Here is a 23,828-nt window from a genome sequence, read left to right as displayed (position 1 = left end):
TTTTTTTTTCTTAATGTGCGATGATACAGAAGTCACGGTTAAGTGTGGTTTTGTCTAGTTAATTGCAATTTTTACAGTGATCCTGTCACAATACACTTTTCAACAAACTGGGAAGAGGGCAGAAGGCAGATAATTTGCACAGTGATCTTTCTATTCTCAGCTGGAGAAAAAAATAATTTAGGGAAACACTGAGTTTCAGGATGAGTGCACAGGAGCAGAGTGTCTTTATTTTGCAGAGCACTGAGAAGTGGGCAGAGAATTAAGTGAATCACCTCTCAATATTTTGGGACAGACTTCTATTCTGTTACATAACCCACACATTACTTTGGAACAAAGCAATATGCCTTTTGATTTCTAGTTTCCCTTCAATTATCAGCTGAGATGGACAGCTGGGACCACTTCTGCCTCTTGCTCATCTTTTCATTAACTCATTAAGGGTACAAAAAACAAGAAATGGCATTTCCATTTGATCAGGAAAACTATATAAGTTCGCTGTCGCTATAATATACCTGAACTTTAACAAATGCCACAATGATGCTGAGTAAAAGATTTTAAAAAACTACAGCAGGCTGTTGAAAAAATACACAAACTGACAGCATAGAAAACTCATTTCTACTCATCTACTGTACAATGACACCTTAAAACATTAAAATGCAAAAAATAACATCCACAGAAACTTAAAATCAGCTACAATATTACTGTAGTGATACGGGTATATCAATATACCACTTTGATCGCTGGTTACTCCTATCATTCACTGTATGGCACCACTATACATTTCAGACTTCTTGTCAAACCAGAATTGTGATTGCAAGAAATCACAACAGTAAAAATACAAAAAGTTTCATATCTTTAGCTCATTCTGAGATACTGGCTGGCCGGGAAGTGGCTTACACCAACACACAGTGAGTTTAAACACTCCAGTGGTCAGTAGCGAGGAGGTTAGTAATCAAAAGTCAGGTCTTACCTGCGGCTCAGGTCCGCTACGTGCTCTTGAAGCCAGCTGGTGCTGGCAGCTGGTGAGGAACACAAACCAGAAGGATACAAGTTACACATCTGCATCGACAAACTACATCGGACCCCCCGCCCGAGCCGTATACATGCCTGCAATGGCTGCTATTCTTGCAGCTGTAACAGGAGATTGTGCCCTTTGACCATGCAAACAGCTCTTAACTGCAATCAACCATCAGTATAAGTTACATTACCAGCTTTTAGTAAAACTACTGCCAAGTGTTTAATGTAAAGAGTAAAGAAAATACCGTTTTCTTATTCAGTCAACCGCAGAGCTGGTGTTGAGCTGACAACATGTACTCTATTATTATTATTTGCTACTCTGATATTATACTCTGTAAATATGTATGTAAAAGAGATATGAAGAGAAGAGAGATTAATAGTATTTGAGCTGTTAAAGTATGAAGGTGTGAATGGGGGGGGGAGGTCCTTTCTAGGAACTTGGGTAACTAACTTGTCATTGGGGAAGAGCTCTGAATGATTCTCAAATCCAGAACAGGCTTTCTTTATCCTTCTCTTAATAAGTGGAATGTACTTCCCACCTGTTCGCCCTCAATCTCAGCACAGATTGAGACTGGTAGGCTCTACAATTACACTAAGCCAGCGAGCCCCTTTAAAAGGCATTAACTACAAGCCAGTTCATCTCAAGAAGGCCTATGAGGCACAAACGTGCCATCAGGTGGCCACTGCCCAACCCCTCACCAAATACACACGTGTAGTTTGGTTATTTTCTGACGAATTACTAATACAGCATGTCCCGGCTTTAACATTCCACAACACAGACTTTCAAACACTTGAACTCAAACACAAACAAAACCCACACACGACGAAATCAACTGAAATGTTTCTTCTCAGACAGTGGCCTCTTTGACAGATTGTTCCCATAGCAGCTAACTGCAAGGTTTAAATGGGAGAGAAGAACGTTTACTTTAAAGTAAACACAATGGAAAAGCTTTTGGACTAAGAGGCTGAACTGAGACTTGGTCTGTTTTTTGGATCCAATTTTTGGAGAACACCTGCCACAGAAAATTATTAATTGAAAAACTGACCACCTGCGTTATCATGTTCTCGACTCGTAGACAATTTGTTTTTCATATGATATCTAAAACAAATTAAAACCAGGAGACCTAGACTATGCATCTTCACAATATAAAATAAAATTCTAAAATTCACAATGCACAGCTGCAGATGACAATAGACATTTAGGATTTATATGTACTCTATGAAAAGAAATTATATCTTTCAATCTGTCACATGTGCATATCGTTATTAGCTGAATAACAATTATTAGAAAACTGAAAAATGTAAAACATCAGATTCTAAATGTGTGTATACAAAAGACAGGTTGTTCTTCAGGTTAAGGTGCTAACTGCCTCAGCCAAGGATATTTTCAATCTCACTCTAAAAACACCACCTACATTAGTGGTACTGTTTTAATAATAATAATAATAATTAAGAATTGCTTACACTTATATAGTGCTTTTCTGAACACTCCACTCAAAGCGCTTTACAGGTAATGGGGATCCCCTCCACCACCACCAATGTGCAGCCCCACCTGGATGATGCGACGGCAGCCATAGTGCGCCAGAACGCTCACCACACATCAGCTATCAGTGGGGAGGAGAGCAGAGTAATGTAGCCAACTCATAGATGGGGATTATTAGGAGGCCATGATTGGTAAGGGCCAATGGGAAATTTGGCCAGGACACCCCTACTCTTTTCGAGAAAAGCCCTGGGATTTTTAATGACCACAGAGAGTCAGGACCTCGGTTTTACGTCTCATCCGAAAGACGGCGCCTGTTTACAGTATAGTGTCCCTGTCACTATACTGGGGCATTAGGACCCACATGGACCGCAGGGTGAGCGCCCCCTGCTGGCCCCACTAACACCTCTTCCAGCAGAAGCCTTAGTTTTTCCCAGGAGGTCTCCATCCAGGTACTGACCAGGCTCACACCTGCTGAGCTTCAGTGGGTTACCATTTGTGAGTTGCAGAGTGATGTGGCTGTGAAAAATCAAGTCCTACACAAACCTTTAATTAAACCTTTAACAAAAACTCTGACTTGGGGTCATCTTTAAAACCTTCCTTCAACAAAACACATAGCAGGTTACCTGCAAATGATGGTACATAGCCCCCAAACAATTATGATGCTTTGTACATAGCTCTTTGATTTGGTGCTCAATAGCACAGGTTGGTTGATATTTTTTTCAGCATTTCCATCATGGCCTAAGTACAGGAGATTGGGCCATCTATAATACTGCAACTTGGCTTTTCTATACACTACCAAGACTGGACATTACCAGTTTAGAAAAGTCACAGGTCATCAACAGGCACAGGCATCTGACTTCTCAGACTTTGGCTCATTGCCTGCAACGTGCGGCTCCCTGACTACCTGAATTCCTCTGCAGTGCTTGAGCTGATCTGTGCTTGGATTGATTTCTATGGTCTTGGGGGCTCCATGAACCCTGGGAGACTGTACATCCTTCCACAAGCCTGAGTCGCACCGAGCCCCATACCAAGTGTTCACCCTTCTGTGACACTCTGTTTTGACTCTGTGCTGGGCTGGCTCTCTTAAACTAATCCCAGGAATGACTATAGGTCTCTTTCTGTCCACTTCTAGGGAATCTCTCAGGTTCGTGTTCAGTCTGGGCCTGCTCTCAGCGGGACTTCTCTCTCTGTGGTCTAGTATTGTGATTCCTGTCTGGAGGCTGCAGATTACGGGCATCTGAATGCAATGCCCTCCTGCTATCCACCTCTCTTTTGCTCAGCGGGTCTCCAGGCAATCGCCTTTTCTTTCTGCTGGCAGACTTCCCTCTTTCTTTTTAACTCCTCAGAAGCCAGACCCCTGACAGCAGCTTCCACAGCTTGACTTATCTCCTTTTCTTCGGGGAGAGAGATCTTCTGTTTATCGGCCAATCTATCTGGGAGTGTGGCGAGGGAAAAGAACTGCCCTCTCACTCCTGTCTGAGGCGTCTGACTGGCAGAGTTCTTTTCGCTTGGGAGGGTGGCACTGACGTCCTGGAAGACCACTCTCTCCTTGTCTGCCCCTGGGACTCACACCTCTCCTCTCAGCACAGGTGTCTCCATGAGAGCTTATACTCTGGATCTGGCCCCTCGTACCTCAGACAGTGCTGCTCGTACTTCACACATACTGTACTCCACAGACAAGGTTGTGTTCTTTGGAATATCTGCAGTTAATTTCTTTCTCTACATACTAACCTTCCCAACACTTTGACATAGGCTTATCTTGGTCTCATCTGCCCATAAAACTCTCCTGGATCATCCATGTATTTCTGAGCACATCTAGCACGGCAGAGGAAGGGTCACGGATTGGGCACATATGGTCACCGCTGGAAGTGGCTCATTAATCCTTATTGATTATGGAACTACTGAGTTACAACAGTTTTGACTTTGCTGTCCCAATGTGTTTGGAGGGTGCTACAATGACATTCAGACATTTGAGAGCACTGATAGAACAAAAAAAGAACAGGGAGCCCAGCCCCTCCATGGACTGAAAACCTTGATGTGAAGCCAAAATGAGATATGTGACGGTTCCACTTTAGGCATGGGAACAAGTACCCCATCCTCTCCTTACATGTAATCAATGTGGACTTTGCTGTCCACAACACAAGGTCCTAGACAGCAGAGACAGTCCCTACTGTTGCACAGATTTGTTACAGCAGCGGGACTATGTAATAGGAGCGAGATACATGTCCGGAGCACAGCCTGCAGCCAGAGCAGACAGTGGTGGAGTACAGGGTGCCCAGGCTACACTGTCAGTAGGCATCACCTGGATACAATGATGGGAAGAACCCGGGCCCTCAGGCAAGGGCACTTCACGAAAGGACAAGGCCAATTACCCTGCTGACCCGCTAGGTAAGCTCTCCTGTGTATAATGTATGTGTATAATGGGGGATCATAACATATCTCAGCTCATAGTTAAAAACTAGACTAAATATGACTGATTTCTTAGATGGATACAACTATGATCAAATACTTTAACACTGCAAACAATCTACTTAAAGAGCAGCAGCAGGAGACGCGTCCATCAGTATTCATTCCTTAAGATCAGCAGCGGGGACTGGTGTTCTCATATTTGAAACATCAAATCACTGTGTAATTGACTAATAAGACTCCAACACCAGAGCTGATGAACACAGATCAATGGAATAAATGTAGTAGTAAGTGTGTTAAAGTGGTCTGCACTTTTTTTAAACAAAAAAAGTTTAAATAAACAAACAAACAAACTTGGTTTTATTAGATTACTTATTCTTTCACTGTGCTACTGATATGTGCCGCTCTTTCTAGTCTGACAAAAATAGCAGACCATTTCACTGTTTTGAAAAAAAAAAAGATACAAATTCGGGACTATGCAAAAGGTACTGCACTTCCTGTCCTCTACATAGGAACAGCGACAGTAGTGCCATTCATTTATTTCACTAGTAACACTTACAATGTCAGATTGTTTGCCCTACGCTGAGCATTCTAATGCTACTGTCACCAGTGAAATCTGCTTCACAATTTCTTTACCTATTGTCTGATTTAGTGGCAGGATCGTAAGCATACCTTATTCTGCAAAACATGTGGAGCAAAAAAGGGTTGTTTATACCACAGTAGCAAATTATTCTACTCTGGTCTAAGGCTGGGGGAGATGCAGGATGTCTAATCCTTTGCACTGCAGGGCTCTATTCCTACAAAGTCCTTAATTACTTAAGACACAATCGGAACCAATTAAACAAAGATGTGAAAAGAGCCAAATGGTGACAACACTTAGATCAGTTACAAAGTCATGCAATAAATGAATCAGAACAGCCTTGTGGAGCACTAAGCTGAAATGCAATACTTAGCTACATTTCATATACAAAAATGGGATAGGTATTACGGAACAATTACAGATGCCAAAAAACCCCATCACAAATTAAATTACAAAATGAATCCATTGTGCAGTTTTTCCAGGGCCTGTAAAATACTGGGAACCATTGCTTTTACTGTGCATCATGATATTAGTGCGAGGCAAACACCATACCACTCCCCTTGAAGCGCAGCCCCATCACTGTAGTCACGTCACACCACCTCCTTAGCCTCCTGTTACACTTTATTTTGTAAGTGTGAATAGCAGCACCACATTCCTTGATGGAAAAGAACACAAACCACAGTTCCAAACTACAGAGATGAAACCAAGTGTTGTTTTACTTGCATTATTACGTTTCTTGCATGGTTTAAGAGCCACTCTGTGAAAGCCGACTCGTCAGAATGAAATCGGAAACTTAATTTAAAGAAACAGTCAAAGAAATCCAAGAGCACAGCTGATGTTGTGCTGTCCATATTTAAGGTAAACACAGCTGATTATGATCAATCTGTTAAACACACTGGAGTTTCTGGATGACTAGCTTCATTCTCAAGGGTTTAGCCCTCATCCCTCAATTACGTTTTAGTCTGCAAAGCAGCTGTTAATCTACATTAATCTTTGTCTGTCTGCCTGGCCCCTGCGTCACTCCTCCCAGCTTGTAGGATACCTGGGAATTAAGAGACACAGTGAGCTCCTGGAGAGACCCTTGGCCCAGGCACTGCTAGATGCACTGTACCTACTGTAGGTGAACCGTACAGATACATTATAAATCACGGCAGTGCAGGTGCATTAACCCCAGTGTCCTAGGTAAATTCCACTTTGCACTTGAATAATACAGCCTGTCTAAATTTCCCCCTTAATTCAGCTGGTGTAGTAATTGCTCACTTATTTATCTGATCTACTGTGTGGTAAGAATGGGATCTACCTTTCATTATAAGCATTTCACTGCACTTATGCAAATTACAAACACACTGAAGTGAACTGGTGGGGCTGAACGGCTGCCATGTGTCACTCAGGTTGGGGGGGGTTACACTTCACTGGTGGACGAAGTGGGCACCCCGCTATGTGCAAAAGCCTGCAGGATGAAATGAAAAGCGCTGTACGTGTGGAAGTGTCCCAGCACGCCACTTGTGTGCACCTTGATATATGCACCTGCCCAAGGATATGGTAAAAACGCTCTCCCATCCATCCAGGACTTTTATGACAGATGGTGCTTGAGGAAAGCTCTAAGCATCATCAAAGACCCCACACACCCCAGCTACAGACTGTCTGACACTCTACAATCTGGAAAACGGTACTGGAGCATTCGGGCCCGGACTTCCAGACTCAGAGACAGTTTTTACCCCCGCACTATCCAGCTATTAAACCCCCAGCCCCTCTCACCTACGCTCTGAACCTCACAGTGCCTTCTCTCTTACCAAAATCTCAAACACACATTGAAATCTACCTCTACCTCACATGTCAAGAAGCTCACTCCCCATCATTTTCTATCCTTTATTTCATTCTGTTGATGAATGCTTTTGCACAACTGACGTTGTTTTGCACATTACCTGTTACCTGTTGTTGTTTTGCACATTGCCTGTTGTCTATGTCTTTCTTTTCTTATACAATTGTATTGTTGTTGATTTTTTTGTACTTCTTACCATCTGAGAGCTAGCTAAATAGCATTTCCTTATACCATAAACCTGTATATGGGTATAATGACAATAAACTAGAACTTGAAAATGAAATGCACTCACTAGCCTGTATTAAATTTTGTTTTTCTCTCCTGTTGAACATTTGAAACATGTCCAAACTCAAACTGCACATAGAGTTCGGTTCCCTCACCTTTATGGTGCAGAGCCCTCAATTCCCACAGCTGAGTCACACATGACATGCTATGTGCAATTACAGTTTAAATTTTACCCTGCACATTGCTAAAGGATAGTGACATTTCACACAGAAGCTGGTTAACAGTTTATATGATACATATGTAAACATACATATTGATGTTTGTGAATATGAAACCTGAAAACATTGATTGTTTGAAATTAAAATAAAAAATATTTACTTTCAGTCAATGGTCATGAAAACATGGACATGGTAAAACAGATTCTATTTCTTGGTACCTTTTTAAATGTTCTTAATTAAATCAAATTGATTCAATTAAATTATAGTTAATGTGCAACATCAAGCATGTTTTGTTACCTGGACTTCAGGTAACAGTTATAATCTGCTTTCCCATGAGATACATTTACAGCATATACAGCCTTTTACTCTTTGTTGCTGGGATGTTAATTACAATTCAGCATTATGATAAAGAAATGTCATTTCATTCGATTCATTCTATCACTCCACAGTTTGACTACACAATTTCAGATTGGTCATGCATTGACATGAGCAGAAAGAAATCTCAACTCTTTCAGTGAATCGTCAATATCACTGTGTATCTATGACAATGCAATCATAGCCACTGTTTTTAAATCGAGCGTTTCTCCACAATGTGGAGAGAGGAATTTTGCATGTTGTATTAATCCCAGCAGCAGCTGGATGGAGATCTCTGCAGCACTAAGACATCTACTGGCTGGTGGGAATACTGCAGGTTTTGTGTCTTCAGTGTGCGCTGTGCTTACAGGAGTGCTACAGGGATGCTGAAGAATTTCAATCTGTGCAAACCATTCACATCTTTGTTTTCCAATAAAATCATATTTATGATTTCTCAAGGGTTCGGAGATATTTGGTGGATACGTGTGCTTAGAAAATAGGTTAAAACCACAGAATATATTAACATTAACAAGATTCTCCCACCTTCAAGACTGGGGTTTTATTAATTGGAAAAAATGGACATTTGGAGCTACATCCAAGACAAAATGGTGTATTATGCATGCTAAATACCAACTGTTCAAGGACTAATATTGGAGCATTAATTAGTTTTATATGAGCTTATGCAAATCTGTACTTTTGAATGAGCACATCAACCATGGAACAGAGAACAACCCACAATCCTATCCTTCCTAACAATGTCTCTGCAATAAACAGATACAGGACAAAACAGGCACAAAATCCTTAAAGATGTTGGATCGGACTCTCAGTTGGTAGAGGTTCTTAACAATATACAAAATACATTTATTAAAAAAAGGAAAATGATCTGTTTTGGCAAATTGACCATGAACCAAAAAAAGAGAAGATTCTAGATTGCAGTGCTAAATTTACTCAGGATTTGTTGCTATATTACTGTGTTTGATACACAGTGCCCAGCTGGGCTTCTTACTGACTTGTGATGACATTCATTTTGTTTTTCTGCACAGTCTGTTTGTGCACAGCTTACTGAGGTTATAACAGGAAAGCAATAAGAACTGGTATATTTGGAATGTCAGATGTCACACAAGGAAAAACCCATGAGCCACTTTTCCTTCACATGTTAAACAATGGCTTAGACATCAAGTGAAATTAACACTGATGAAAAGCTTGTGTGGCCTATTTAGAGGTAGGGCATACAGGTGTTCTAGTAATACACCTTTGCCATTTTGGGTTTCACAAGTTTCAAGCTTGTTAGGTACTGACTTTTTCTTGATTATTTTAATTTAAACAAATCACAATAAAGCACAGCTAAAAAAACAACAACAGAAAAAGAAGCTGTTCTCTCTATTTGGTATAATCTGAAATGGAACTGAAGACTTGAAGACTTGAACCTGATTATACTGTAATGTAACGGGAGTCTTCCATATCCCGGTATAGCAGAATTTTAAGTGTATTGCTTTATTTGTAACACTGTAGTCTTTACACAGCCTATCCAACAACTAACAACATCTCTTGTACAACTGGAGCAAAGGATATAAGATGTGAAGCAAGCCTACCTTCTGAAACGTAGACAAAGGGCTTGTTCTTCACGGAGAGCATGGTCAACAAATTAAAGAAGAGGGCCACAAATGTTCCTACCAGGAGACGCCCCCTAAAGACACACAAGGAACTTGAGATTCACAGTCCTAGGTGTGTTCTGCTCATTTATATGAAGTAGATGTATTTCTAATTCTAAATCAGCAGAAAAAAAGCTATTGAACTAATAATAACAACAACAATAATAATAAAAAAACATATTTTGTACATAAATTAGCACATTTCCTTAAGGAGAACTTCAATGTGCTTCACATAAAAGAAAAGGCTAAAAGAGAAGTCAAGGAACTTAACAATAACTATGAAGGAAAAAGATAGGGAATTAGTTAATAGTTCTGGAAGTTGATGGGCTTGTTGGTAGAGAAGGGTTTTACCCACAGTTCAGCTTGGTTCTGGGATGAAAAATCAAAGCTGGGGACAGATGAAATCTATCCATCTGTGTTTTGGGTTGATTTAAAATGGCTAACTGACACTTTACGCTGTATTTGCAAGTTAAACAGTTGCACATAGAGAGCACTTATGAAGGAATTGTAATACTTTTCTGATGGAGTCCAGTGACTATGTTAGTTTTGAACATTTTTTAGACAGTATCCTGCAACAAATGTGGACTTTAATTGCTAAAGGTATGCACAGAAAATTTAAATATAATTAAAATATGATGTTTAAATGATGCTTCTATGTCCACACAATAGGTGTTACAAAACATCTTCACAAAGCTACTAAAAACTTGAAAACCCCACCGTTCACTGTTTAAGTATCATTTAAATATATGAAAGAAAATGTGAGGTCAATCAGGACATATGGACTGGTGAAAAGTGACCAGTGTCCCCTTCCAGCACTGATCAGACTGGCATGATTCAGATAACATCCTGCTACTGATGTTTATCGGAGATGGAGCTGAAATGGACTTCATGGAAAATCAATATAAAGTACGCACTGTATACATTTCAATCAAGTATCAAAATAGATGAGAACAGAAAAAATATTTTAATAGGTTCACTTATCACTGGACTAAGGACTATAGGCCCTCACACTGACAAACAAGAAGGCCGATTAAAACAACTTAAAATAAAAGAAAAAAAAAACAAACTCATTCAATCCAAAATTCTAAACTAATCCTTTTAGAACATGCCATCATATCAATGGAGATAAGTCAGTTGTTGCTCTTTCAAGAGAAGGGTGCTAAACACTTCCAGAATCTTCATCATGGTGCGATGCCTGAGTAAAATTCTCCCTCTGTACATTGTACATTAGGATCTAGCAGTTGGCATAAATGGCTATAATATTCTTCCTTGTATACTCAGATAGTTTATAAGCTCCCAGTGGTGACAGTTAAGAAAAGCACTTTTTTTTAAAAAGAAAAGCCCCCTTTAAATTTATCCTTTGTTATACCAGAACCAATAACCTTTGTTTCATAATGATAATCTGTGGCAAACAATAACAAGAACGTGTAAGTTATTAGCTGAAATCCTGTTTAAAGAGTTTACAGGGAGGTAGGGGGTTCAAATCACCCCATGTTAAATTGAGGAGTGATGGCAGATGTCAATACAGTTCGAATCTTTTTTTAAATTTTCCTCAACCTCTGATAACAGGCTGCATTGAATAAATCTAGTTGCTGCAATTTCTAGAGAGAATTAGTGTTCAAATTCATTTTAAGATAATTTAGCATTCAATCAGCAGCTGCTACCAAACAATGTGAAACTATATTCTACTCTACGCATATGACAACTGTACAAACTTATGGTTGGCAAACATACACTATGGCACTTAAAGTTATTATGATTTCTGCACAAAAGCTGAATATGTTAATTTCATACTTACGTGTGGATCTCAGGCTGCTTCATGAAACGTTCCACACTGAAAAACACAAGTAAGTGCACAATGTCTTTGTTGGAAAAGGGTAAAAATGCATACTTCTTAAACCTTACAGAAAGACTGGTTTTGTGGTACATTATAGTGATTTTATAGATGAGTTAGATGGGTAGGACTCCCTGCTGCCTCAGATGAGCAGCCCTGGGTGCCAGAAGAGGTGGCAGAAGGCCCCAGCCACTGGCCTCTTGCGGCAGAATAGGTGAGCTGTGAGCTGTGCCGGACTTTCCAGTACACAAGTAAACCCTTATCTGATTCCATCCTATATTTTACAAACTGAAAAGTTGGAATTCTTTTACTAAAAAAAATGAAACATTCATTATAAACGGCATAGGACATTAAATTCCTCTTGTACTTCACTCTACAAGCCTTTCTGAGTCACTGCTGGTGAAAACAGGTGGGCCCTATTGTACTCCCAATGCGACAGTCCTGTGAGTGAACCAGCTGGGCTTTCGTTTATGACAACAAATGAGAAATTGGATGTTTACTGTTAATTAGAATAGACGCTCTGGCAATCAGCCCCCTGACTTCAAAGCTGTGATTTGTTTGGCAGCCTTCAAAAGTGGATACTGGATACTAATATTCTAACAATGACCACTGTTCACGTTTCTTCTCCGCTCAGGTCCAGTTCTTGTCTTTGTTGGATGGGAGTTTTCTCTGTGCCCCTCATGCCCCATCTCTGCCTCTCACGTGTGCTGGACCTCACTGAGAAGCAGCGTGAAGTTCACACACACAGTCTCCCCCTTGCTGTGAGTTGACCGATGAGTAAACTTGTTTGCTTTCCCTAAATTCCACCTCCGTGCACTGGACATTGACAGTTTTCCCACAGCTATGAAATATTGATTAAATTCAGTCTGGGAATCACTTTTCAAGAATGTCAATCACAGATAGGGGGCAAAAAGGGGAAAAAAAAAAGATGAAAAAAAGTACAGGCATTTTTACCTTTCCTTTAAGATGAAAAGAGCCCCAAGTTGCGCCAGGACAGTGGAGGCAAACACAGCCAGCACTTCAAACCTCTCGAACCTGGAACATAAAACATTGCCAGAAAAACAACTCTGAGTTTTGTCCCATTTCTTGAATGACTGACTGACACATCTTCGGCTTTACAAGGGTACCACATGATAAACAGGGTAAAGTAAAGTGGTGAAGGGCATTAAGGACACAGTGAAATCATGGGAACCACATTATATTGCAGAGAGCGAATTGGCAGAGCCATTAGGAAACTACAGTAAATTAATGCCCTAGGAAAGCTATAAAAATGCCAAAAAAAAAACGATCACACCTTCACCAGAGACAAAAAGTGGGAAAAAGATAAGAAAGGGTTTTACTGCAAGGAAGATTTCGGAGGGAGGATATTCACAAACATCTGAAGCGATTCTGCTTCAGGATGTGCAGTAAAGCCTGTGTAGAGCCTCAGCTGCCTCAGCAATCAGTTACATATGATTCTAAAGTATCCTTGATTTTCCTGGAATCTACTACTGGGCTCACAAGTGATATTCCAGAGAGAATGTACAGGATTTTATTAATAAGCAGAACACAAGAAACCGAAAACAAAGAAATGCAAGAGCCACCCAGATGAAATGCCATCTATTAAACTTCTTCATCTATTAATTTTATCTGGTACAAAAAACACAACCACTTCATTATTAACAAGGTTAACTAAAGAGAAATATACTGAAATCGCAGAAACCCCAAACACAGAATGGTTCAACAAAAATAAGGCTATAAACAGCAAACCAATCTAAAAATACAATAGTAGTTTTAAAGGACCTAGAAAATCATATGAATACATGTGAGTTATGTGCATCTTCAATAATACAACATATTGAAACTCGATATTGAAGGGATGATCAATAGTGACATTGAGGTAACATAACACAGACCATAATGTATATTAATCTGCATTAACAGCAAAGTTCACTACTCTCACCTCACTTGCTTTCCCCAGGCAAGAACTCATTAGGCAACACAGAATACCAAATGTGCACTGTGCTCCAAAATTCAGCCTGCAACCTGTAACGAGTACAGGACTAGATGTTATAGCGTTATAGCTCACTGCATTTTTATTGCATAATTTAGCTACTATTTGAGTCTCCAAAAGAGTCCTTAGCCTGCGAAAGGACAACTGCATGGGAACATTTTTGAATGGCATTGAATGACATTTTTTTGGCCAGTTTTGAAAATAACTACACTGGCATATTTATAGAGGACTAAGATGTGTCCCACACAGCATACAGAAAAAAACGCTATTGCCAGAACTTCCTTGAACACTAGCAGTGTTTCAAAACCACTGTGTGTGAAAATGGTAGCACTGTAGAGGTGATAAGGATTTCAATATTCACACCTGAACAGATAAGCTGTGTTTGTTTATATTCCACTGAGGGTCCTATGTCTTACTAGACTAAGACTGTGCTGGGCTCACAAGCCAACACTGGATTAATTACAAAAAGACTCAATTTAACAAGAAGGAAAGATTGTGGATATTTAAGATTTTCACTACTACATTCGTAGGCTGAAATATTAGAAATGCCTCCAAACCAAATGATTTGCTGGTTTCTGCAAGTGGCAAGAAGAGTTTAAGCAGGATGTGAAATGTATTCCCGAAACTCGGATGTTTCTACATCCCAATTCTATTTCAGTCTTCCAGCAAAATACTCTTAAGATGAGCCTGTGATGGTATAAAGGACTGAATGCATTACTCTGTCTCTCGATGTTAACCGGACACTGTTTGAAATGAAAAGTGCCCACAGAGTTGACTGGAAGGTCCTAAGGTGATGGTGCATCTCTACCAGTCAGCAAATTCGATTTTTCACTCATATAAAGTATGCTTGTTGCATTTTTGAAACTCAGAGAATCTCACTACAGAAAACAGGAGGCAACATTTCATGGGGACAATGGGGAAGAAATCTCTGTGTACAACAAAAACAAAAGACACACTAACGTCGCCTAAACACTAAATGCAGCTCTGGGGAGATCACACTATGCTGGATATCGGACTATCAGATTTGTTGCCAAGCGGACACATCTTTTAACTTCCCATACAAAAATCAGTGTGTGTGGTTTAACCCCTTCTAAGCACAGCCTGGTTTTACTAACAGCATAGACACTTTAAATGAGAAAGTCAGAGCCATCTAAAATCCCACCATACCAGTATTAACAAAACTAACAAATATTAACAATATTTTATTAATATATTATAAAAAATAAATTGAATTTATTTATATTAATATTATCAAACATTACACGCAGACCTGACGATGCTCCTTCACCATCTACATCATGTCTATTGCAGTACAGCAAGTGGAACGAAAGATGACATTCTCACTCTTAAAACCATTTACACTTAAAACCTGACGGGCCCTTTTAATTGAAACAAAACCTTGCCAGATCTGTGGAGAAAATGATGATTCCTTACTCAAATCATTTATTTCTGTCTTTTTAACATTGTGTGTTCTCGGGTATTAGCTCAGGCGCTTGTTCTGCTTCTGCTTTAGTTTCCTCAAGAATGACCGTTTCTTGTTTTTGTTTGAACGTGACTTTTCAGTCATTGAATCTTTTCCCCATTAGTGTGCAAATGAACACAGGGATGACTATATTCAAGGTGTTTCACAGCTGGAGATTTAAAATATCACTTTGGTTAAAGGAGGGAGGTATTGGTTTAATCAAATTAACCCTATATTTAGCCCAGTTCACTGTAATCCTATGGACAGGAATGTCTACTGATGCCTGTTTCACAATGTGCAGCTGAATGGTGAACTCCATGGGGAGTGAACATGTCCCTAAAAGAAACCAGAAATCAGATGGTTAAGTCCTGTATTTTGTTAAAAAAAAAAACCTCAGCTGGGATGATCCTGCATGTGAAAGTGGATAATCAGAAAGGGCAGGTGCCACTGTGCCCCTGCTGTGCACGCTGGGGCGGACTGAGGCACAAACACTACCCAACACTGTAAGGTCACGAATGCCATGAGAAACACTGAGCAGCTCTCTTCCCGAAAATCCTCTTTTCCGTTAAGGTTCGCTGGACTCGCTTCAAGAGAGTCTGGAATTGTTGGGGAGAACGCAGAAAGGACTGGGGGTTATCTGGAGGAGCGTTACCCAGTGTCACCCAAGTCCAGACACCCTGCTATGGCTGTCCCGATCATTACAGGGGAACCAGAGAAAATAAACCCGTCAGAGTGATTTTTTGGACACGTGTGTGGTCGTCACTGATTCCTATAAAATACTGAGTATAGAGGCGGCCCCTGTGCTAGAAAATAAACCTGGCAACCAAAGCACACTGCAAATGACGCGTCTCTGAAGTTAATTACTTTAGAATAACATACCTAGGTATTTAAATCAGAGTCCCAGTAAATAATTTTTTCCATTTATAACCTTGATGGGTTCCTCTTGTAGTGTGGCAGAGCAATTCTACTTATTCAGGAATACCGACTGAAAGTTGTATCCTTTTTATAATAATAAATGAATAGAATAATAGAATAACTGTATTTATGGCACTAGATATCAGAATTTTGATTTACTCCTTTTTCTGATTGCTGGCCTCAAAGATATTTTTACTTTTGAAGTAAAAAACATTCATAAAAAGAATAATAAATAATGAATACATATAATAAAAATAATACATAATTTAATTCATTGCTCTTTACTGAATTGGTATGCTTTACTGAGTGGTATGTCATTTTTTTAACATATTTAACTTAATACAAGTCTCCTTCAGGAAAAGCTTTTACAAAGGAGTTGTTTTTCTCCCCATACATCTCCTAAAAGGAGACCATTTCTCGCAGGAGCTGACCCAGCCACCCAGCAGCTCCACAGTAATATACACCTCCACTGGCTGGTAAAGTCTGCTAGTTCAATCAGTGCGAAATATGGATTTTTTTTTGCACATCAGCGTAGGCTCAACCTACATCTGGTCAAACTGATTGTGAAAGGATAAAGAAGCGTTTTGGCCAATGTGTGACCTCCAAAATTCACGATAACTCACCCAAAAGTGTAGACAGGGCTGGGTTTCTTCATCATCACCCAGGAGCTAACCAGGCAAGTAATTAAGCTGCAAGGAGACCAATGAAAAACCAACATCAAAAGCCGGAAAAAAATAATAGTATAGGAAACGCACATAGATATGTAACGGCTTCAGTTAGTGAATTTTTAGGATTCTGTTTCAGTAAATTAGGTAATGATCGCACATATTGATGTTTCGGTTAATGCTCAGTATGTTAATATTAAACTTAAACCTTACCTGAACATATCAAAGATGGTAAGGTAGCTGTAAGCGGTTAAGGCTGAAACAAAAAGAGAGAAACAACTATTGGAGCAGATGCAGTATACATGTGGACACTCACGTTCCATACTGTGAGGCCCAATAACTGAAGTAAAAGTAAAAATCATGAATCTCATGCAGGGAGAAAATGAAAAACGCAACACTAAGCTACCTGTTGTTTTTAAGCACACTGCTTCTGAACAAGCATCACAGAACTTTCATGAACAGTGCAAAACACATTAAGCTGCAGTTCTGTTCAATACATTACTACTTTTGTGACTTAAGCAGAAAGAATCCTAGACCATTCCTGTTCTTAATACAACAAATTGCACTGGAGACTGAGAGCTCAGTAAAGCAGAGCCCTTGACAGATAGGATGTTCTTATATCAATGACCTGGACTATGGAATAATAAACCTTAACTAATCCATTTTATACATGACATAAAAATAGGAGGATTAGCAAACAAGGAAGCAATTATTTCTCACAGTGCCTTTTAAACACTCACTAAAAACAGTTTGTTCAAAAACTACGGTATATTGTCACTTTAAGAACCCAATGACGGAAGAGAATGACACTTCAACATGATTGTGTACACAAACATGGTTGCTAAAGTGTAAGGATTTGGCTTGCAAATCAACATCAGCATACTCAAATAACTAATAGTAGGCACAGCAATCAGGTATTGGATAAATCCATTTATCGTTTGTGTACTAAACGAACAGTTTACAGTGCAAAGCATATTCATAATTATACATGCAATAGATTAGCAATATAAATTATACTAGAAATTAACCATAAATTAAATTAAACATTAAGGAATCTGTAGCTCACAAATTCATAATGTGAGAAAAATAACTTTTACTGTAATATTTCTATCTATTCTACTTCTTTACTGGTAATGTATAATGAAACTCATCAAGAATTGACCTTAAACTGAGTATCTGGCGACGATATAAACTCCTGTAACATGCAAAGTAAATGCTGGCATTTTATTGCATCGCATTACAGAAACTGACCACTTGTATTCATAACACACTGGATTTTGAGTATAATAAGCCCTGTAAGTACTGCTGGATAAAGGGATCCGCTAAACAGAAAAACATCATTACAATAATAATTCTAAAATCAATGGGAGAGGGCATTCACAGCCTCCAATTGTAAAGTTAAACATCATAAATAATTCTTCCAACCCTAATGTGATTGCTATTTCCCCATATCGCAAGACTATTTTAAATATTAGTCACTGTGCTGTGCTGCTGCCAAATATTCTGATTAATTGGGCAGTGGAATTTTAAAGGGGAGTTAAGACGATTGCTGCATATGAAATCCACCTCTGCAACACAGGTCCCAGTAGGAATGGTACAGGGTGTACCAATTTGCAAAACATGAGTGACTACTTTATCTGCTTTGTCAGGACAAGGGTTGATTCGGGGAAAAAAAGCTCATGGACAAAATGCAATACTGGCGACTAAGCAAAGCCTGCAAGAACCACTTCAATTCCTTCTGGACTGAAAGAAAAGAAACAAAAAATACAAAGTAGAAATAATGTACAAAAGCAGCTCACAGCAATGTCTCATAAGAACTACGTACAGCACGTACAGCATTAATGTCACATTTGAACTGTAATCAAAACATTAGTCCTGAGGCAATCGGCCTTCACTGCATAATGCTTTTTTGAAACAAAGTATATTTTGTCCACAAGGGAGATTGGAAAAGATCCTTGATTAGGATTTAGAAGGATTCGGACAGATTATGAAATGCAGAAAAAAAAAACATACTCATAATGAAAAAAAAATACAGCAGTTAATATCTTTAGTATCCACGGGAATGGAGTTAAGCTAAAACTTACATAAACAACACAAAGAGATCTGAGGGGATTTAGATAGAAATGGTGTTAAGAACATTTACAGTAGGTGCAATGTACAGACCGCCCCCTCCCCCCAGACCTTCCCCGATACTTCAGATACTCTGACGGTCCTTAGAAAAATCCTGCACATTTTCAGTGCCTTTGAGGATTATGAATGTTCTTATTAGAAGACTACAAGCAGACCTGATGAAGAGTATTCAAAATCCTCGAAGGCACTGATCAAGTCAACCCAGCAGGTTTCTTCGAAATGAAGTGAAACAAAAACCAAAGGATACAAGTGGAATCTACAAGGAAATTCATTTAAGGCCAAGAAGTGGAGGCACTTCTTTACCCAAAGGGTTGTGGGAGTGTGGAACAAGCAACCTCGCCACATTGGTAAAAGCTGACACTTGATTTCTTTCAAGTAATAAGACCCTGGGATCAATCAGCATCTAACTACCACATGGGCCGTTCTTAAAGGCGAATTCGCAGTCCCAGTTTCTCAGACTAGTTATTAAATCTCTGTTACAAAATGTATTAATTGATGTTATAGAAACTCTTTTAAAAATTTCTAAATAAGCACAAAATCATGAACTGTGTGAAACAAAAGTCTCCATGTTGTTGCAAACTCACACTTGAGTTCTCACCAATTGCGACGAGAAGCAGCCCTTCCTGCTCACTAGTCTCTGTAATGACTAATTGTGATGTACGAGCGAATAAGTACAGGTTGTGCAGCAGACATTTCACCGCAGAAATGTTCCAACGTGATCTGCATGCAGAGTTAACAAGTAAATAGCATTTGTTCAGAAAAAAAACCCCACAGAATTGTGAGCAATTTTTCTATTGGATTAAAAGAGATGTATTCACAAGCCTGTTTGTTTACAATGTAATAAGGCCGCATCATGCCATGTCGCTAGAAGTTTTGTTGCCTCGTTCTGAATCACAGATATAAGTACAGATTTAATGGCGCTATGCATACCAGGAAATTGTGTCTATTTTGTGATGTAAATTGGAGGTTTTACTGTGTACATTTTACTTTTATTGTGGTTTGAAATGCACTCATCAATGCTGATTCTTTCTAATCCCGAAATATAAAAATAGCACTGCAGTTCCCCTTTAATCACAGGCTAACTAAATTCAGTTTTATATAGGTTTCAAATCTTAAATCTCTAAATAGGATTCTGGAGTAGTATTAACTCATAATGGGTGTGGCTGATACAGGGTCATTCCCCGCTCAGTACCTCTGATCATGCATCGATCACATCTTTTTAAGAGAAATAACAGCAAGCAGGTTGAGAAGATTCAGACTCAAAATTCAGTATGTTAAAGCTGTGAGGTATGGCATTCTGGAAATCACAGGAGTGAGTGTTTAACAAGTTAACCAGAGGTCTAAACCAAATTTAAATCAATTAAAATAGTCAATTAGCACTCAAGACTGGAAGCTCAGTTTGCACAAAAACCAGCAAGCACAGTGCTCCCCAGGACTGGGGCTGAGAAATCCTGCCTTACACATTATCATGAGAAATAAAAAGCCTGTGACAACATGTAAGTACAGGTTTTATGAACTGTAGGAACATGTATAATTTAAACATCCAAAGCAGAATATTATGTATGACTTCTTCAGCTTTGAACGCCATATGCGATAACCTTCACATTCACCTGTAACTTGCTCAAAGTGATTACGACATGCTGCTGTGTCACATCAGAGCCAGGTGATCCACTTCTGTGACCAAGAGATTGCATTCTCCTGGTTTTGTTCATATTAAGGGAAGCTCTGGGCTAATTACTGCTGTTGACTGCTACTCCTTACTAGCAAGAAAAGGTGCCCAAAAATGTCCTGTAACTTGGATATGTAGTGAGGCAGACCTTGGAATACCTCCTGGTATCACTGGCACTGACCTTCAACTCAGCGCTAAGTGGTCTCGTCTGAGAGTCGACTACTGAGACTATTGACCAACCAATCCTCCTACCCTGCCAGGAGGAATCCAATGGTGCAGCCATAGCAAAACACAATAAGATTCTTTCCTCTTTAGGGTCTCAACCAGATACAGATGCCTTTTTGCAAAGCATTAGTCTGTGTAAAATGCCAATAACATACATCCTCATATACGAGGAACTCAAAACATCTGGTTGCTTTTGAATGAAAACTAAACATGTAATGATTTTCCTATTTGTTTAAGAAATGAAAACACCCAATGGCATTTAATCTGACTCAGCACTAAAGTCCTGCAAGAAACAAGCACATTCTCCATGACGAGGCACTGCCCACTACGAAGAGAGCCTGAGGCAGACACAGGACATGCTGGAGGGACTGTCTCTCTCAGATGGCCCGGAAGCCCCTGGGAGACCCCAGGAGGAGCTGGAGACTGTTGCTGGGGAAAGAGAGTCTGGTCTGCCCTGCTCAGCCTCTTACCACCCCGACCCTCACCAGGAGTGAGTGTTTAGAAGAGCAAACACAGGGCCTGATGTCAGAGCCTAACCAATCAAAAGCAAAGCCACCTTTTTCAGGTACGCCTGTGGAGTCCTGTGGCCAGTCCACCAGACGTGGTCTACAAGTAAACTAAACCTGGACTTGAGCTGCCATTGTCTCATCCTGCCCTCCTGTACAGATGCTTTTATCAAAGTCAAGGCAGGAGCTCTGCACAGTAACTAAGTGATGAGCTGTTGTAATATGCTGAGACCCTAGCGATCTGAGTCACATTGACATATACATTAAAAGTAAACCAGAAGGAAACACTGAAAGATCCCTTACTTTGATACCTACCTAATACATGTTGATAGTCTTTCATACAGTTTTGCCTCTAAATGCAATTTGTAGGAATTAAAAGAATTACAAACGGATTATTCAAGAGTGATTTTTTGTCACGCACCGCTATGACAAGTTTAATCAATCCAGTTGATTAGGATAAATAAAGGGTTACTGCTTGAAGCATATTCTCCTGCTCACTAAAAGGGTGTAAACTTCATGAGATGGGTCACAGTATATCGTACCTTTAAAAGGCTTTTCTAAACCAATTCAGACAAAAAACAATGATCTAGTTCTACAAATACAATTTATTGCCATCACAAATGTCATTATTTTCTAATAATTTTTCCCCTTGCACATGCCAGAAAAAAATCTTGAACTCTTCTTCTCAAACCTAAGGAGCTTATTTCATTTAAATGCTTTATTTTGCTTAAAGTCCAATGCTGCACATGGCCAATTCTAAAAACAACTTACAATTAATCATTTTTATTAGCCTTATGTGTGCTAAACTATTGCTCTCCGTTTTCTACAGATCTAGACATATTTTTTCCCCGATATTTCAGATTCCACATCTTGTTAGCAAAAACGCCTTAACTGTCTTCAGTTTTTTTGCTTTCAAGGAAGAACAAAAAATACGACTATAAGCTAACACAAGGCATTTAACTTTTAAACTGCATTTTTTAGCTTGGATCTTTGTTTATTTTTGGCAAAGAGGGGTAAATACTTATGAAATCACAAATCTAAATGCTAAATATAATATTGCACTTACAAAGTGAATTTAATGTGAACATTTTAGTCCTCTAACTGATTCGCTTCTGTTAATAAAAGTATAATGCAATTTTCCAGTCTCAAACATGTAAGCAAAAAGAGACTGTTTTGTCCTTTACAAATCAGCGAAGCGACATCTGTAATCACAGATATATCACATTACACATTCTGTACAGTTAAACAGAAAAGGCTAAGAAGGTTATAAAATAAACTCTTATTAAAGAACAGACTCCAGGAAGGATACATTTCCTGCCTAATTTGGAGATCCAATACAGCAGCGCAGCAAAGTGACTCATTGCAACTGCTGTCAGCAGAAGACAAAGGGCAACAGTACATCTCCTTTAAAAAGTCAGAAGACCCACCCCTCCAGCTCCAGAAACTGAAAACCTTGTAGCATATTATAGGCAGATTAAGGTCACTTGTGTATGTTTACAGAACAAATCAATCAAGATAAAAGAAACAAGCACAATCAAGGTAAATGAAACCAGCTTTCGAATTGAATTTTTAATGGTGTCTGCAGAATACAAGACAAACACTGAGCCACTCCAACTCTCTTAATTTATTCCTGCCATTTTATTTCCGGCCCTGGGGAAAGTATCCATTACTTGCATTAACTGCAGGCTGGTTACCAGAGGATAAGCAAAGATAGGGGAGCCTGTCCTCCCCCTATTAAATCCACAAGATATCCCATTCCCTCCTCCAAACCCACGGCATCCCAGCACCCATTGCAACGGTGAAGAAAAATTCGATTTCTGATCAAGAACCTCAAGCCGGTTTGCGTATTTCAGGGAACAGATTTGCAAACTGCAGCATTCTGCTGTCATTGCTTCATGAAACACATATCGACTACCCTGGCTCAGGTGTCCTCGAATGCGGCGGATTAAAAAAAACCCAACAGAAATCTTCAATATGTAAACTAAAAGCTTTATTGACCCGACTACAGAAAACCACCTGGCAGGGTCTTTGCGGGGGAAATATAAGACTTTAAAAGGAAACGCCGCGTCAATAGGGCCAGGGCTCATGCTGACATTAGTGGCTTGGGGCTCAGGTTTGGTAAAGTGAGCTGCCTGGGTCTGCAGTAGCTGCAGAGAGATCTTCCCACATTAGCCCCTCTGCAGACAGGCAGACAGATCAGGCTGTCACAACACGGCACCAGCTTCTGTCACTTCGGCCTCTGAGGTTGCAAGCTCCTGCTGCAATTTTTCACGGCGTTTAGCAGTTTGTCCCCACAGCTATGGCGTGAAGTCTGATTCATATTCCAGCAGAGACGGTCTCCGACTGTCCCTGCCCGCTTTTAGAACGAGGCCTGAAAATCTTCCTCTTCTGTAGAGGATAGTATGTCGAAATGGGGACTTTTCAGCAAGAGCCACTAGTCCCATCTGTTTGCTCTTACCTGGTGACTCTCTGAGAGCATCTAAGGGTAATACATGACATAATGTGGTAGAGGAGTTAGAAGGAAGCCTCGTTATTGAAATATAGGTAATACTGTATGTTTGTTTCCTGAATCAACAAGATCTGCACCTGCTGCTATTGACCCATATCTAAAATACAAACAGAAGAAGTAGCCTCTAGTATCTTCGGATTTTGTAGTTTATCATGTTGAAATCTGT

At 39.6% G+C, this 23,828-nt stretch overlaps 1 protein-coding gene across 1 annotated transcript in view; it reads right to left on the bottom strand.

Moving 5' to 3' along the window:
- Positions 1–23,828, bottom strand: part of slc30a6 (solute carrier family 30 member 6) — a 48,792-nt gene that overhangs the window by 10,098 nt on the left and 14,866 nt on the right. The window contains exons 5-10 of the mRNA XM_088610415.1: positions 16,837–16,879; positions 16,582–16,647; positions 12,543–12,623; positions 11,553–11,588; positions 9,695–9,789; positions 968–1,016 (exon numbers count right to left, since the gene is read on the bottom strand). Coding sequence (XP_088466541.1) covers positions 968–1,016; positions 9,695–9,789; positions 11,553–11,588; positions 12,543–12,623; positions 16,582–16,647; positions 16,837–16,879 — 370 coding nt within the window. The remainder of the gene's footprint in view (positions 1–967; positions 1,017–9,694; positions 9,790–11,552; positions 11,589–12,542; positions 12,624–16,581; positions 16,648–16,836; positions 16,880–23,828) is intronic.

The sequence above is a fragment of the Lepisosteus platostomus genome, chromosome 17 (genome assembly GCF_059453375.1).
Source record: "Lepisosteus platostomus isolate fLepPlt1 chromosome 17, fLepPlt1.hap1, whole genome shotgun sequence".
Taxonomy (NCBI): domain Eukaryota; kingdom Metazoa; phylum Chordata; class Actinopteri; order Semionotiformes; family Lepisosteidae; genus Lepisosteus; species Lepisosteus platostomus.
This window is presented reverse-complemented; position numbering and strand designations above follow the sequence as displayed.